General features: G+C 35.6%; 1 protein-coding gene across 2 annotated transcripts in view; it reads right to left on the bottom strand.

Annotated features, from left to right (window-relative positions):
• Nucleotides 1-4,515: 4,515 nt before the first annotated feature.
• LOC115451549 (Kv channel-interacting protein 1) overlaps nucleotides 4,516-16,494 on the bottom strand; it is a 48,495-nt gene continuing 36,516 nt past the window's right edge. For both annotated transcript variants that reach the window (XM_030179898.2, XM_030179897.2), the window contains 3 exons: nucleotides 11,619-11,828; nucleotides 8,651-8,817; nucleotides 4,516-8,418 (listed from right to left, as the gene is read on the bottom strand). In XM_030179898.2, coding sequence (XP_030035758.1) covers nucleotides 8,689-8,817; nucleotides 11,619-11,828 — 339 coding nt within the window. In that variant the 3' untranslated portion in view covers nucleotides 4,516-8,418; nucleotides 8,651-8,688. The remainder of the gene's footprint in view (nucleotides 8,419-8,650; nucleotides 8,818-11,618; nucleotides 11,829-16,494) is intronic.

Raw genomic sequence — 16,494 nt, 5'->3', positions numbered from 1 at the left:
TAGGTACCTCAAAACATGGCTTCAATTATTGTTTTGAGCCAAATACATGAGCGCCGGAAGGCAAGTGGAAGTAGGATGTAGTATGTGCACCCCCTGCCCAGAAATAAATCACAGAAAATATAAGTCACTGAATAAATCTGCAACAATGGGAACTATAGTTTTATTATGATAAAGCAATTTCAAAAACCCGCGCTATTTGAAATTGAAAAAAATAAATAATTTGTAGTACTTAGTGTGCATAGTTGCAGATGCACCTCCCTAAAATGAATCTTGGCAGCGCCCAGGGTCAAATCAGAGGGCCAAATACTATATTGTGGCGTCTTCACAAATTCTCACTCCGTTCCATTAAACGTGGACTCTTAAACATTGCAACAATTAAAATGAAAATTTCTAATCCCATTTTATTGTCGGTTTCAAAAAAATTGCTTCTTTTTCGTATTATGTGCTAATCAAAATTGACCATAGCAAAATAACTTATTCAATCATACTGGTCTTAGAGATTATTTTCTCTAAGACTAGAGCCAAGAAGCTAATTACAAGAAGATAGAGTCACAAGTTCAGTGTGGTAGAGTGTTCATAATGGTATACAAATTATTTAATTTTTTTTACGCATTTTTTAAGCGATAGATTTTTCGATACCAGTAACGCGCTACTAGGAAGAGTGGAGAGCGAGTCACCAAAATGCATCCCAGAATCAATAACATTTTTATGTTTGAATTAAACATTATTATTATTATTGTTGGTGGATCAATCTATTAAATATTAAAAAGACATATGAAAAAACTTTAGGTAGCATTGAATATGGAAACCAAACTAAATGATTGCACACCAGTAAGTAACTACGCGCAATATAATTCGCATTTCAGTCGTGTAGTTTGTGCATAACTTTTGCTGGTGGTAGTTTATATCCGCCCGGATAGCGACCACCGTACACAAGCAGTTAAAACGCACCATAATGGCCCATATAAATGTGTCGCGTTCCGGGATCAGTCTGTATATCCGGATCCAACAGGCGGGCATAATTGTGTCAACTGCCGAAGGGTAATGATCTCTCATTAGTGGATATTCTATTGGATCCCACTCCACTTACCATCAGGTGCAGTGTGGTCACTTTGCTGTGCACGAATGACAAAATCTCAATTTTTTTATTTGGTTGAAAGACCTTAAGGATTCTATATAATTTAAGGCCAAGTAACTGAAAAGATGTTACCGACTTATTTTCAGAAATGTGGTTAGGAAATATTAAGGGTTAACAGTGTTACGAATAACAATGAAAACACAAGAAAACATGAAGAACCATTTTACTATAAGTAAGATGTAACGTGGACGTATCAATACGGCGACAAATTAAATATTTACAATAATGATTTATAACACACAATCACAATTTTAACGCCATACGGCCATTAATAAAACTGGTAAGCCTAAAGTAATACCGAGTATCAAATACGAAATTGATATTCATATGTTTTCTTTAAATGGGCTAAAGTATTGTGTTTCAATGTAGACGAGATTAGGATTTTACGTTATGGTAAAATTATAAATGACTACTATATATTAATTAGTGACCATCTATGTAAATAAATAGCCCACTGGGTTAGGTATAATCTCTTTGTTAGTCTATCATAGAAACTTGGGTATTACTTCAAGCTTCATACATGGAACATTCTATTCCTATAGCTATCTCACTCTATCTAATGCCATTCTTTTATAAACCATAGTCGATCTTGCTCATACAAAAAAAAATAAGGGAGAGTTCACACCGAGCGTCGTGGCGCAGCGAAGTAAGTTTGCCAACTTAGGCTTTTCTCACTAATAAGTGCAACTGGCCACAACCAAACGATATAATGTGACTTTACTTTCAGGATTACGATGGTTAAAAGGGCATTACCGTACGTCTTGATGACATGACCTACTTTTTTGTCTGACTCGGTGTGGATTTCCCTTTACAGTAAACCTAACGTACGGGTGTAAATAATAAAGCAAAAAATAAAAGTACATTTCTATAACTCGATCGTTTAAGTAGGTACGCCTTATAAGCGGCTTTATAATATACCACTTTAATTACATACACGCGAATCGCGATATAAAAATTCACAGTAGAAAGCTGCGAACGTGAAATAAAACTGTAAAGATTACGATATAAAAGATGTAATCAAATGTTTATTTCATTAGTATATAATTTATTTAACATCTTTTATTTTAAATTTAAAACTTATGTTCAAAGTTATAATTACATATTTTATGAATAACGAAAAAACACAAGGATCAAAAAACGGGTAGTATTTAGTCCTTTAAAAAAAATATGTAAAATATTAAAAGCATATAATTTAACAATGGGTAATGTACGAAAAATATTATTTGACATCTACTGGCTCTACTCGGCGACAAAAAATGATTTTATTACTACAATATCGTTAGGAAAAATTGGAAATACTGATGCGCTGTTTTATTTACCTACGACTCAAAAAAATACGTTAATACATTAAAAATAATTCATCCAGTTACGAGTAATATATGTATAGATTAAATGATTCTGTTTTAAAGTTGATCGATATTCCGTTACCACTAGAATAAGTTAGTAATATTATTTGTGTTCTATGTTCTATTAAAACATGGGAGAGCTGATTCCTAGAAAATCAAGACTCACAGCCAAAACTCGATCAGACTGTAGTTCAGGCGTAGTTTACGGTGTCCATTGCATTGATAATTTTAAATAAAAAAGAAACCCAAATATTTTAAGCAAATATAAATGCGTGATTTGGCCAATCCATCATCAACTTTGTACGCAAACAACATAAAGTCGATAGTGCTTTGTCCAAAAGGCGCTTATAGTTTGACAAACATGCCAAAGCGCCAGCATGAGTAGTACATATTCAAATATTGATATTTCATTGCAAACAAAAAAAAAGTAGTATGCTCACCCATATTATACGTAGGTAGGTAACTAGGTAAGTAAACACTATTTAACAAAATGTTGTAAGATATAAGTGGCCAGATTAGACTAAGGACAAAGGAAGAAAGACTATTAATTTTAATTTAGCGGGTTAAACATAATTTAGTCAGTTCAGTCGAAAATCCACGAGCTCATTAATTCCAAGTCAATTATTCTACAATTCATAAGATATTTTTGAATTTAGACAATTTGTGACTAGATTAAATTTAATTAGTTGTACGAATTAATTCTGATTCGTAGAATTCCAAATTATTTTTTAATTATTATGAACCCTCATTCAAAAGGTAAATTCCTGTGAAGAAACAGTGTATTTAGTGTTTACAAATTTTATATATTATTGGACATTAACAAACCAGAATATTTTAATGTAGTATAAGTAGAGTAACGTACATGGCACAAAAATGAAATATTATAATTAAGTAAATTAGGTACCCATTTATTTTTAATCAATTCTCACCTGAGACATAAGATTTGGTCTTATACTTAATGTTCAATTTTACACGGATTATAATTAGAAAAACTTTTTGAAGAACTTTCAAACTTTAATGGTACGATATATTTTATATCCGCCCCGATAGCGATCACCGTACACGAGGGGTTAAAACCCGCCGTCGTAACTGTGTCGCGTTCCCGGATCGAATATATCCGCTTCCACCAGGCTGGCATAATAGGGGACCGGCCTATGCTTGATTTTGTACATTATTCTATATGTAACGGTTAATAATACGAAAAAGAAGCACTCTTGCGAAAACTGCATAACAATTGGTTAAAAAATGAGCGAGTAATTCATATTTAAAATATTGTAACGTGCAGAAGTGGGCGCGATGTGGGAATATCGCTTCATCTCTTTTTTTCGCACGCGTCGTAATTCCCGATGACGTCACATGTGGATATTTCGTCTCTTTTCTGTTTCTTGTTAATTACCCCTTCCACCGAAATTCAAACACTTATAACTTGTTGATTTTTTACCAGATTTTAATAATTCCTTCTGTGTTATAATTTATATTATGTAAATATTTGATAATAGTAAAGAACAAAGATGAGTCCGGTACCCTATTGTGTCGACTGCCGAGGGATATCTCGTCAGTCGACAGTTTATTGGACCCCACTCCACTTATTATCAGGTGCAGTAGGGTCATTTTGGCGTGAACGTATAAAAAAATAGTTCTTACACGATGTTACTCAGCAGCAGAATAAATATTGCAGAGGTACGTACTCTATCTATCTGAATATTGTGTTGGTTTTACTCAAGGACGTGATAACATAAGAAATACAATCTAGCCAGATCTAATCACAAATTGTCTAAGATAGTTATCTAAATATTCTACGATGTTACTAAGGAACATTACTTAAGCATTATACTGAATCGTATTTTATGCTTGACTACAAAAAAAAATGTTTACGACATTCTAAAAGTCTAGATGCGCTAAAGTTAATAATTGAGCTAGAAAACATATCGCTGTAGGAACTAGAAACACTATTTTTTATTCAGCGCAAAATAGAAATTTACTCATTGTGGGTCTACGGTAGGCCATAAAAATCGTCTCTCTATATTATTCTTTTGCTTTGGATTCAGATGTGCTAGTATTCTTGTTAAATGTCACAAAGTTATAGGTGCTCACATATCCATAATATGATAACCAATACATCTTTGAAGTGAGGTATTTAAATACCTATAACTTAAAATGTAAAAATAACTTCTAAATGTATTTAAACTATACATTATCATGTCCGTCGTAAGAGTTTTCTTTGTAACTACAGAGCACTCAATATAGATGATATTCAATAAATTCAATCCATTGCTTTCTTGTAAAGTGACATATAATTTTATTTGATTTAACAAACTGTGCATTTAGTGAAAAGATTATGACACATTTTCTGCTTCATCAACGCTATATTTTAGCGATATGTTTACTAACTTTATAAAAAAAAACGAAGTCTAACTTAATTCCTAAATATTTTTACACTCTAGAAAGAAATATACTAGTCAAGTATAGGTAAGTGGGTACGTGTAAAATTAAGCATTTTTTTAATGGGAAAAACAATATGTGCATATTATATATTGAATATATTTTGGGTAATTTTTTATAATTTGCTTTGATTAGATGTCAATAGACATCCTGCAGTATAGGTTAAAGAATGAATGTTATTGGTTATCAGGTAAATATGTAATGATAATGTAATCTACTGACAATGTTCTACCACATAGAACAATTATTGTATAGTGAGGGTTTAATAACAATAATATCAGTATGAGCAGACCCACATACTTTTGATTCTCTCTAAGATCGTTTTACAAGCCTACGGTGGCTCGATATGTCAATACCATACACGCAAATATAAAGGAAAAATTATACACTTATTTAAAACTCCTTCACGAAAAAATAATACGTAGGTACACAAAAACACAGCTACATACTAAATCCATTTATTGTATTCTATGAAATAAACATAGTAATAGCGCTTTGATATGATTTAAAATTGCTTTATGTTAATGTATTTGTGTATAAAATATAACTAGATGTGATTATAAGTAAATAATGACCTACGGTATCAAAAAAATCAAGGTGTAGTGTGTAATATATTATGAAAGGTAGTTTCGGCGTCAACAATATTTGTCATTGACCATTTATTTTTCCAAGCATGTTAATTTTTTTCTGTGATGGGTCAAAAATGTTTTCCAAGCATGTTTTTTGTTGTGGGTCAAAAATGACCCATCTATTAACGAGACAATTGCAATATCGCAGAACACAGATTCATGCCTCATTTCCCTCGTGTGAGGTTGTTTTCATATACATTTCGAAATAGTATGAGGACTTTTGCAATGTATGTTTACAGAGAATATAAAACTAAGCACCGATTTTTTCATGGTAAATAATAATGTAATAGTAACATTTTCTCAATTTTCCGTTTGGGATGAAGGGGATTAAATTTTATTAACATGATGTTGTTATGTCGAAGTTGAAAGATATTGAAAAATGGTACTGTATAATTGAGTCAAGTTTTGTTAACATTGTCTTAAACTTCCCGAGAAAATATTTTAATAAAAAAAATCTTTAATATTGAGATAACAGTTTTTTTTGATAAACCATAGTTTACATCAGTGAAAAACTTTAATGACGTAGGCCTTAGCATAAGGATATTAATAAACCTATTCATAAACATTTGGATTGTATAAAACATTTTATTGGAGAGTTCATTCTGTATTAAACAAACGAGCTATTGTATAAATAAATTATGTGGTTAGTTTTCTTTGAAAAACTAAATCAACTCAATTATTAATTTTAGCAGATACGATGATATAACTATGTTTCGATATATCAAAATAAAAAAAACTAACATACGTTTTCAAGGATACATGTTAAGAACCTACAGAGGCTGATTCCATAAAAATAAAATATCCTTTTGACACATTGGCATCGAAAACGTTTCGTCGACGTAACGTTAAAATAGCGTAAGGACAGAAAAAATATGATATTGTTAATTATGATGCCCACGTGTATCGATGAATGAGGTTCCAAATCTCTGAAGCATCGCAACTGAACTCTACCACAATAGAGCCAGTTTATGGCGTCTTTCAGTCTCTTTTTCACTGCCTTTGGATATAGATAGGACTTGTCTATGAACGAAACTAAAGAACAATAATTATCAAGAAACAGTTATTTAAATTATTAATTTTGTAATATTTTTTTTACTGGTTTAATATCTTTTGTGTCACACTTTAAAATTTCGTTCTTGTAGCATGTTCGTCACGTTAATTTAAAAACACAATGTATTTGAGATTATTGTGTGTGTGCAGTAAAACGCACCGACAACTAGGTATGGGAATTGAATGGGTCAAAATGTAATTAATCCACACGAAAAATTATGCACTCCCTCCACATAAAGGCTATTTTTGACCCAGGCAGCACATACAAGACAATTACTTAAATACTTATTTTTTGTATTTATAACGTAATTTTTTACAGCCGAAATGGTTGAATGATTTTGATTACTAACTCATGAAAATAAAGTGTAAAATGAATGCGAATTATGGATTATAATAATCGTTGTCACCTGACTGCAAAGTGACACAACCCAAAAAAAGTTGGGTCACAAACGACCCAAGAAAATAGTTATAATAATAAAACAGGGTTAAAAATCTCCTAACACTGCACAATGTGGCCGCGCATTGCTCACAGGAAATGGACATGTCAATGAATTTATGAGCGATATTGAGGCAGTCAACGATTTCAAATTCGGATACAAAGCAAAAAAACCTATCTAGAAAAATATTATCTTGGTAAGCGCATCCAAAAGTTTTTTTATCTGTAAAAATTCTTTAAAATTAATTATTTCACCGATTGAGGAGCGGATGATTACCCTGTGGTTCTTTTTATTGAAAAATTAAAACAATTTAACGTTTTTCATATAAAATTCTTAAATAAACCTGTTCCCACGCAAAGCTGGACTCGACAGCTGAGCCGTCGTGAAAACCCCGGCTTATTGAAATCGTAAAAGCTCAGTCGTATGATTTTGTAAAGAAAAATGCAAAAAAGCTCAAATTTCTTTTTATACACCAATTTCTTTAGGTAACTCTGGGCTCGAGGTTACATTCATATTCTAACATATTTGATAATTTAAAAGTACTGTGACGTGGTCAATCGTTTCTGTAGTTTTTGACGAAAATAAGTAATAAACAACTTTCCCTGAAAAAAAAAATCGTTTACTAACTTGCTGAAACACTTACCGCAGTTACATATCGTACTTGTAGTGTATGTATGTTTTTATACGCTTTACAAACACGCTATGTATTCTTAGGTAACCACGGCTAAGCCCCACCTAAATTCACTTAAGTCCAAATACGACATCGATCAAGAAAATGATCAGTCGTGATCGACGCACGACTCGAAAGAGAAAAACTTACAAATATTTTGTTGTGGTTTTTAATCAGGACGATTCGGCCCTTTACCACATACATTAGAATTTTAAGCATAATATTAGTCCCAAAAAGTTTACTAATATACTCATGACTTCTTATGAGGACCTTCTTGCACGACTCTTAACCCTAGAGTTAAGATTGCAAGATAATTAGGATGACAAAGTAAGTAATTGCTGACATGCTCTGGATCAATTCCAAAGGATTGGCACATTGTAACCTCATGCCGGAGTTAAGTTGTACAATAACTATGGCAAAAAATATTTGCCAAATACCAAAAACGACAGACCACGTGAGTGTACCGAGATCAGATAAAATGACGAGAACTCTCATGCTCCTTGGAGTTCAGAAATGGAAAAACATGACGCTCCGAATCTTGGGCTTGACGACGTCGTTGTAGAAGTGTTCGAACGCGGCGTAGTGCCGCAGGTAGGAGAGCGCGCGGGAACGCCACGCGGCCGCCATATTGGACAGGATCCCCGCGTCGCCGGCGCGTGCGCACTGACAGCGCATTATACGGTACGGCGCGCGCTTCTTTATGCTCCTGAAATTGTTTTACACACATTCGTACAGTCTTAGATCATATATTTGTCATTCATATGAGAAAAATATGTTCGTTATGTTTTTTAATGAAACTCGTGTCATTGATTTGGCATAAAAATTACGTTGACAAACATCGTCCATGATGAGCTTAATATTATTGGCATTCATTACCTATTACAATGAAAGTAATTATGACCAATAATAGTATATGACTGCTGTCACAGCGATATTACCTAGGGGCGGGTGGCGCGCGCGCTTCGTCAGTCTGACGTCATAGTGCCGTGTCGAACATCTGCAGCGAGCGCGTGATAACGTCGTCCTTTAAACAGGACTCCAGGAACTCCTCGATCGTTATCACGCCGTCTTGGTTCAAATCTAGTTTCCTGAATACGCGATCCACCTGAAAAAAAAAAATTATATCAAGAGTCGTTGTGCACCATGTTGGGCGCCATTAAGGATTGATTTTGAAATTCAATATTATTGATTAGAATATTACATCTCCTTCTTGATTAATCTATACTATTATATAAAGCTGAAGAGTTTGTTTGTTTGTTTGTTTGAACGCGCTAATCTCAGGAACTACCGGTCCAAACCGAAAAATTCTTTTTACGTTGGATAGGCCTTTGTTCGTGGAGTGCTATAGGCTATATATCATCACGCTATACCCAATAGGAGCGGGGCAGTAATGGCTAATCTCAGGAACTACCGGTCCAATCTGAAAAATTCTTTTTGCGTTGGATAGCCCTTTGTTCGTGGAGTGCTATAGGCTATATATCATCACGCTATACCCAATAGGAGCGGGGCAGTAATGGCTAATCTCAGGAACTACCGGTCCAAACTGAAAAATTCTTTTTGCGTTGGATAGCTCTTTGTTCGTGGAGTGCTATAGGTTATATATCATCACGCTATACCCAATAGGAGCGGAGCAGTAATGGCTAATCTCAGGAACTACCGGTCCAAACTGAAAAATTCTTTTTGCGTTGGATAGTCCTTTGTTGTGGAGTGCTCAAAGTTATATATCATCACGCTATGACCAATAGGAGCGGAGCAGTAATGAAACATGTTGCTCAAACGGGGAAAATTATGAGTTTTGAGCGCTTCCGTTGCCTGCGCTGCGTAAACGGTTAAAGTTATGCAACAATGATGTATGACGGGATTGTTTCACTTAAAAAGTTCTAAAAAATATATTATAAAACAAAGTTCCCCGCTGCATCTGTCTGCCTGAACGTGTTAAACTCAAAAACTACCCAACGTATTAAGATGAAATTTAGTATGGAGACAGTTTGAGACCCCGGGAAGAACATAGGCTCCCGGGAAACTACTACTTTTATAACGGAAAACTTTAGTCTGAAAAACTTTATAACGCGGCCGGAGCCGCGGGCAAAAGCTAGTTGTATTATAAACGAGACTACGTTTATCCTGAAATCGACGTCGTAGTCTATCTATTCGTAACAGCAATAAAAGTCTAGGATATTTTATGTTAAAGAAAAATCGTAAGTCATTAACCATTATCTATACTTCTATCTATACTTATTATATAAAGCTGAAGAGTTTGTTTGTTTGTTTGTTTGTTTGTTTGAACGCGCTAATCTCAGGAACTACCGGTCCAAACTGAAAAATTCTTTTTGCCTTGGATAGCCCTATGTTCGTGGAGTGCTATAGGCTATATATCATCACGCTATACCCAATAGGAGCGGAGCAGTAATGCCTAATCTCAGGAACTACCGGTCCGAACTGAAAAATTATTTTTGCGTTGGATAGTCCTTTGTTCGTGGAGTGCTATAGGCTATATATCATCACGCTATACCCAATAGGAGCGGAGCAGTAATGGCTAATCTCAGGAACTACCGGTCCAAACTGAAAAATTCTTTTTGCGTTGGATAGCCTTTTGTTCGTGGAGTGCTATAGGTTATATATCGTCACGCTATGACCAATAGGAACGGAGCAGTAATGAAACATGATGCAAAAACGGGGACAATTTATTAGTTTTGAGAGCTTCTGTTGCGTGCGCTGCGTAAACGGTTAAAGTTATGAAACTATAATGTATGACGGGATTGTTCCTCTTAAAAAGTTCTACAAAAATATATCATAAAACAAAGTCCCCCGCTGCATCGGTCTACCCGAACGTGTTAAACTCAAAAACTACCCAACGTATTAGGATAAAATTTGGTATGGAGACAGTTTGAGACCCTGGGAAGAACATAGGCTCCCGGGAAAATATATAGCGTGACTTTTATAACGGAAAACTTTAGCCCGAAAAACTTTATAACGCGGGCGGAGCCGCGGGCAAAAGCTAGTACTATTATATAAAGCTGAAGAGTTTGTTTGTTTGTTTGTTTGAACGCGCTAATCTCAGGAACTACCGGTCCAAACTGAAAAAATCTTTTTGCGTTGGATAGCCTTTTGTTCGTGGAGTGCTATAGGCTATATATCATCACGCTATACCCAATAGGAGCAGAGCAGTAATGGATAATCTCAGGAACTACCGGTTCGAACTAAAAAAATCATTTTGTATTGGATAGCCCTTTGTTCGTAAAGTGCTATAGGCTATATATCATCATGCTATGACCAATAGGAGCAGAGCAGTAATGGCTAATCTCAGAAACTAGGAGTTTGAACTGAATAATTCTTTTTGTGTTGGATAGCCCTTTATTCCTGGAATGCTATAGGCTATATATATCATCACGCTATGCCCAATAGGAGCGGAGCAGTAACCGCTAATCTCAGGAACTACCGGTTCGAACTGAAAAAATATTTTTGTGTTGGATAGCCCTTTTTTCTGGAGTGCTATAGGTTATATATCGTCACGCTATGACCAATAGGAGCGGAGCAATAATGAAACATGATGCAAAAACGGGGACAATTTATTAGTTTTGAGAGCTTCTGTTGCGTGCGCTGCGTAAACGGTTAAAGTTATGCAACAATAATGTATGACGGGATTGTTCCTCTTAAAAAGTTCTACAAAAATATATCATAAAACAAAGTCCCCCGCTTCATCGGTCTGCCCGAACTTGTTAAACTCAAAAACTACCCAACGTATTAGGATAAAATTTGGTATGGAGACAGTTTGAGACCCTGGGAAGAACATAGGCTCCCGGGAAAATATATAGCGTGACTTTTATAACGGAAAACTTTAGCCCGAAAAACTTTATAACGCGGGCGGAGCCGCGGGCAAAAGCTAGTTATGAATAAAAACCTTACCTGCTCATTAGCTTTTGCGTCGTCCAGCCTTGCCGCTGGTGATCCTGGAGGCGCCCGCCTGCCTAGTAACTCGTGGACAGCTACAACCACTTCAGCCAGTTCCTGCCTGGTGATGGCTCCATCTCCGTCCACGTCATACAGCCTAAACGCCCAGCGTAGACGCTCGTACACTGAACCACGCAGCAGAGTCGACAGGGTTACCAACAGCTCCTGGAGTGTTAGAGGTGCAACATTTGATAGTGAGGTGTTCGTCACATTGGTAATGTATGCAGGATATAAATACCATGTTATAGCACTGATGCCAAATTATTGATCTTTCTAGGGTAAGCGAAGGGAAACCAAACGAGGATATTGAATTCCTAATGATAATGATTGTACCATCATTGGCGAACACTCATAATATTGATAGCATTAAAGAATCAAGAATGAGCTGCAAGGGAAGGCTGCTGGGGTTAGAATTCCAGCCACACAACTCATAAAATACGACATATTTTTATCTATTTTTTATTTTTGTATACCAGGAAACAGCGAATGAATCTTTTTGACGGCAACTCAAACTTAGAGTCATGTTCTAAATGTACAGAGATGTGTAGTATTGACGGTAAGTGATACCAAAGCACCGTGTGTAATTAGAGGCAAACGACCACAGCGCACCTGGCCGCGGGCCAACGTGAGGAACGTGAATAATTCAGGGCTGTCCATGTCTGTCAAAAATTAAAATGGCTCAATTCCTTCTTTTAATTCTGATCATAATTTAATGAATGTTTATTAATATGTTGACTGCCCTGATGGCGTAGTTGTAGTAGATGGCGTATGGCGTGCGCGATACGACACAGATGTGCGGTCTTAGCTACATGCTGGTTCGGGTATTGTGTTGTTAGGGTTTTCTGCTCTTTGGTATTGTTATTACGATAGACTCGCCCTTTATCACATAAGACGGAACGCAAGCGAAAAGTGGGTGCCCTGGTTGCAAATCAACCCCATCGGGGAATAGGGCGTGATTTTAAAATATTCACACGAAAAAATAGGACAAAAAACGAATTTTATTCCGGGAAAGTCCTTATATGCGGACGAAACCACGAGCAACGTCTAGTAAGTACATTAAAAACTGGTAGGAAGTAAATTATTATTCGTTAAAACAGCAAAACTCACAGACATAGCCATTAGAAATAATGAGTGTCTCTTACAATTTCTGTACCATCATGGTCGTCTACTTGGAGAGTCTATTGTGTACAATATACATGCTTTATATTATATAGGTATATAACCAGTCTACGAGCTCAATCTGTGTTATATTTTATAAAATAAAGGTTCATAAGAGGAAGTCCAATTTAAAAAGTAGGGCGTTAAGGTCGAGTGAAAGGGCTTTGTTTGCATATTTCAAAACAGCTTTTGAATCATCACTTAAAGCATGCGAAATATCGCTGCTCTCTTACAGTGAAGTTATTTAGATGAAAGCTTTTTGTTTTTTTATTTGAGCATACATATAGATACGTAAGTAAAATAATATCAACCCCATCAAATTCTAAACCAGGGCCTAACCAAGATGCTTTTCTACACTCATTTAAGGTAATAGAAAACCAAAAAAATGTATTGGAATATCAAATCCAAGGGATAAATCCATCGCTGATATATATTTGTATGTCCTATACACCGATATAAGTTTTTTCATTACAAGAATCCACCTGCCATAGGCTTGTTTTTATAAGTAACATTTTAGTTCCAATATTGTTTTTTATATCAGCACAACCCTAGCGTGAGACACAGAACAACAATTTGCATATATCGCGCCAACAGCTGTTTTTGTGGGCAATTTTGGCATTTAGAGATTTTATGATGAATTTATGGCCGTAATTGAATTTGTTAATTTTATAAATATTTATAAAATAGTCATTTTTATAATTCTTAATAACTTTTCTCAATAAATACTAGTACTAAGTTTTTATTTACGCGTTACAGTTTCCCTGGTGACAAAATAAAAATCAACAGTATTTCCGACGTCCTCGTGCAGCGGCCATGCCGACACAAATTTCCTGTGTCCCCGGTCACAGGAAAGCTCGTTAATCCATTGGTTGTTGCCAAAGAGCAATCCGATAAGCCACTTCAAAGCTCAAACACCAGACCGTGTACAATCATAGTTATCGCACTGCTTTATACAACGCAAATCGCTGCTTTCCTAGTAGAATTCCACCAAGTTTAGCTTATTGAGGATGACGGTTATAACCAAACTACGTCAGGCTATATTAGCCTTGTCAGATGGTATAATAGGATGGTGATCTGTCGACGCCCTGTCATGACAGCTCTATTCCAATGGGATAAGAGCGGCATTCCCAAACGTGAAAATCGCATTGAATTACAAAATAGTCCATTCTTGTTTTGTTGTTTATTTCTGTTTGTCGTGACAGGTTTTAGCAAAAATATTATTAATGTTGTGTTGGCGTGAGGAAACCAAATGATATATGAGGTGCTCTGAGGAAACGATGGACGGGGAACTCGGCCCACGCTTGTAACCCGTGAATTAATCAATGTGACACCGTTTTACTATTGTAGGAATAGATTTGGGGGAAAAGAACAGGACAAGAGGTAATTACTGTCTTATGATATAAATAAAACACCTAATAATATTACCTCATACCTATAGATTATCATCTTTGCAATTTCCGAGTCTTATTCAAGTTTGGCCATTTCAATTGTAATGAAATAATCTTTAGTGATATATTCTTTTTATTTCGCTCTTTATGTTGAATATCTAATCTTTATGTTAGGTAAAATTTAAGTTGTATTTGAATTTATTGAATTAGGTCGAAGTGCGCATCGACTCTTGAATTGTTCACGCGGTATATGTGTCAATTTTGCAATTTTATTAAGTTCAGAGTCAGAAGCCGAGCTAACATTCCCAATTATACAGTAAAGGTTAACTGCAATTAAAGCGTTGCAAGCGCTCGACAGTTTCAAAGTTAATTAAAAGCCCTCCAGTGAATCCGCGCGCCGCGTTCGGAAAATTACTTCGCTCTATCTTCGCGCTTGGCTACTTCTGAACGGAGGTGCCGGAGCAGACGCGAGGGTTAAAAATTTATGCGAATTTTTTTAATAATAATATTTTTCATCTTGCATACTTTATTAGCTACTATAATGCTGTGTCAACTCGGATTAATGACTAGGTGATAACAAGACGACTTCAAAATAGTTTTTATGAACAGTTTCGTTATTAACACGAGATATCAATACAAATTATTAATGTCAATAATGTTATTACCTACAGTTTTCCTAAATTAAACACCTAACAAAGAAGTAGACGCTGCACGTATTACTCAGCAAATATTAAAAATTCGTGCATGATTGCTATTCATCTTGTACCTAATTTATATTCCATTCTTGACACAGTCTGTGAAGTGTAGAGGCTAGACGAGCCCTCTCGTGTTTCCGCTCACTGGCGAAGGAGAATTCATTTCTCTATCCCGTCATAAATTATGAATCACTAGAGAAAAAAATTAATTTATTTTAATACGCGATCCATTTCTTGGCTGCAAAACAATTGTTTAAAATGTAGTTTTTTGAAAACACTGCCGTTGAATCATTGTCTCGACTTTCGAGTGTCGGTGGCAAATATTTGGACGTCTCCCAGCTAACTTTTATCAAATTTATTACTGAATACCTGTTCGCGGGTTGCCACAACCATTCCTATACCATAAAATATATTTTTTCGCATTTTATGCCGTGATCATAAGGTTTAGTGGCGGGCTTAACTAATCCGAAGATCAGGCGGCAGATGTTGACAAGGCCTTTTATCTCGTTCGCCGAAGGAGAGTAATGCTTTTTATTTGCATCCCTTGCAAGCGCGAGGCCCTAGACGGTTGCCCCTTTCGCCACTCCTTAAGACCGCCACTGATAAGGTTTAAAGCGCTCCATCACTTTCGCCATTAACAAGTCAGTCGTAGCGAATGTAAGAGTGACTCCCATCATAATATTGTAGTCAGATTGTTTCAAACTTCAAGTGTTAGATGTAGCCAAGCCTAGTTGTTCATCGTTATCTTTTCATATAGTAAGTAATTCCTTAAAACCTATGGCACGTATACAATCTTGATTTATTATAGTACTATTTATTATTGTAAGAGTAATTAAGACAACCTCCGTCCTCTCTACACCACCGTAAAGAAACTGGAATAGAATGCCCATGGCATTAAGTCTGCCTGTATACCACGTGTACAAAGTGTAAATAAATAAATAAAACTATATTTGTGTTATTCGCAACACGTGTAGCTTAATATAAGGAACAACTGCATCGACGATAATGAATGTCTAAGTAAATTGGCAACCCTGAGTTTCAAACCATAGGTATATATTACAAAAGAGTCTGAAGGTCGTTTTTTAGCAATGAATTATCTGAAAACATGAAATATCGATAAGGTCATTTGGTAATGGCTTCCTATCTGCATTTTTGTAGGTAATGCGCCAAAGAATCGACGCTTCGAGAGGATTAGACGAAATAAGAGAGAATATAGAAGTAAGGTTCATTTGGTGACGTTGGTACTGACATCAACTTAAGATTGTGATCGACATTTGATCATGCGACATTCTTTCATGGATTAGTAAAAGTCAAATCTAAAGCCAAGTGACAGAAGGACTTTAATTAAGTTGTCGGTACTACCTGTCTTGCGAATTGCAAGTAAAGCACTGTTCAGCATTGTATTAATGATCTTGTGACTAATGCTTTAAGAGTTTCTTAAGAAAGCTGTTCGTTAAGCAGTAAGAGGGTAAACTATTTAAAACTGTGCCTAAAACTTATTACGTCCTTATTCATAGACTTAATTTATCTAAGGAAGGAGCATTGCTGTGATAACAAGTATATTTCTCAGCTTTGTTTATCTGACAGCCA

Source organism: Manduca sexta, chromosome 26 (genome assembly GCF_014839805.1).
Source record: "Manduca sexta isolate Smith_Timp_Sample1 chromosome 26, JHU_Msex_v1.0, whole genome shotgun sequence".
NCBI lineage: Eukaryota > Metazoa > Arthropoda > Insecta > Lepidoptera > Sphingidae > Manduca > Manduca sexta.
This window is presented reverse-complemented; position numbering and strand designations above follow the sequence as displayed.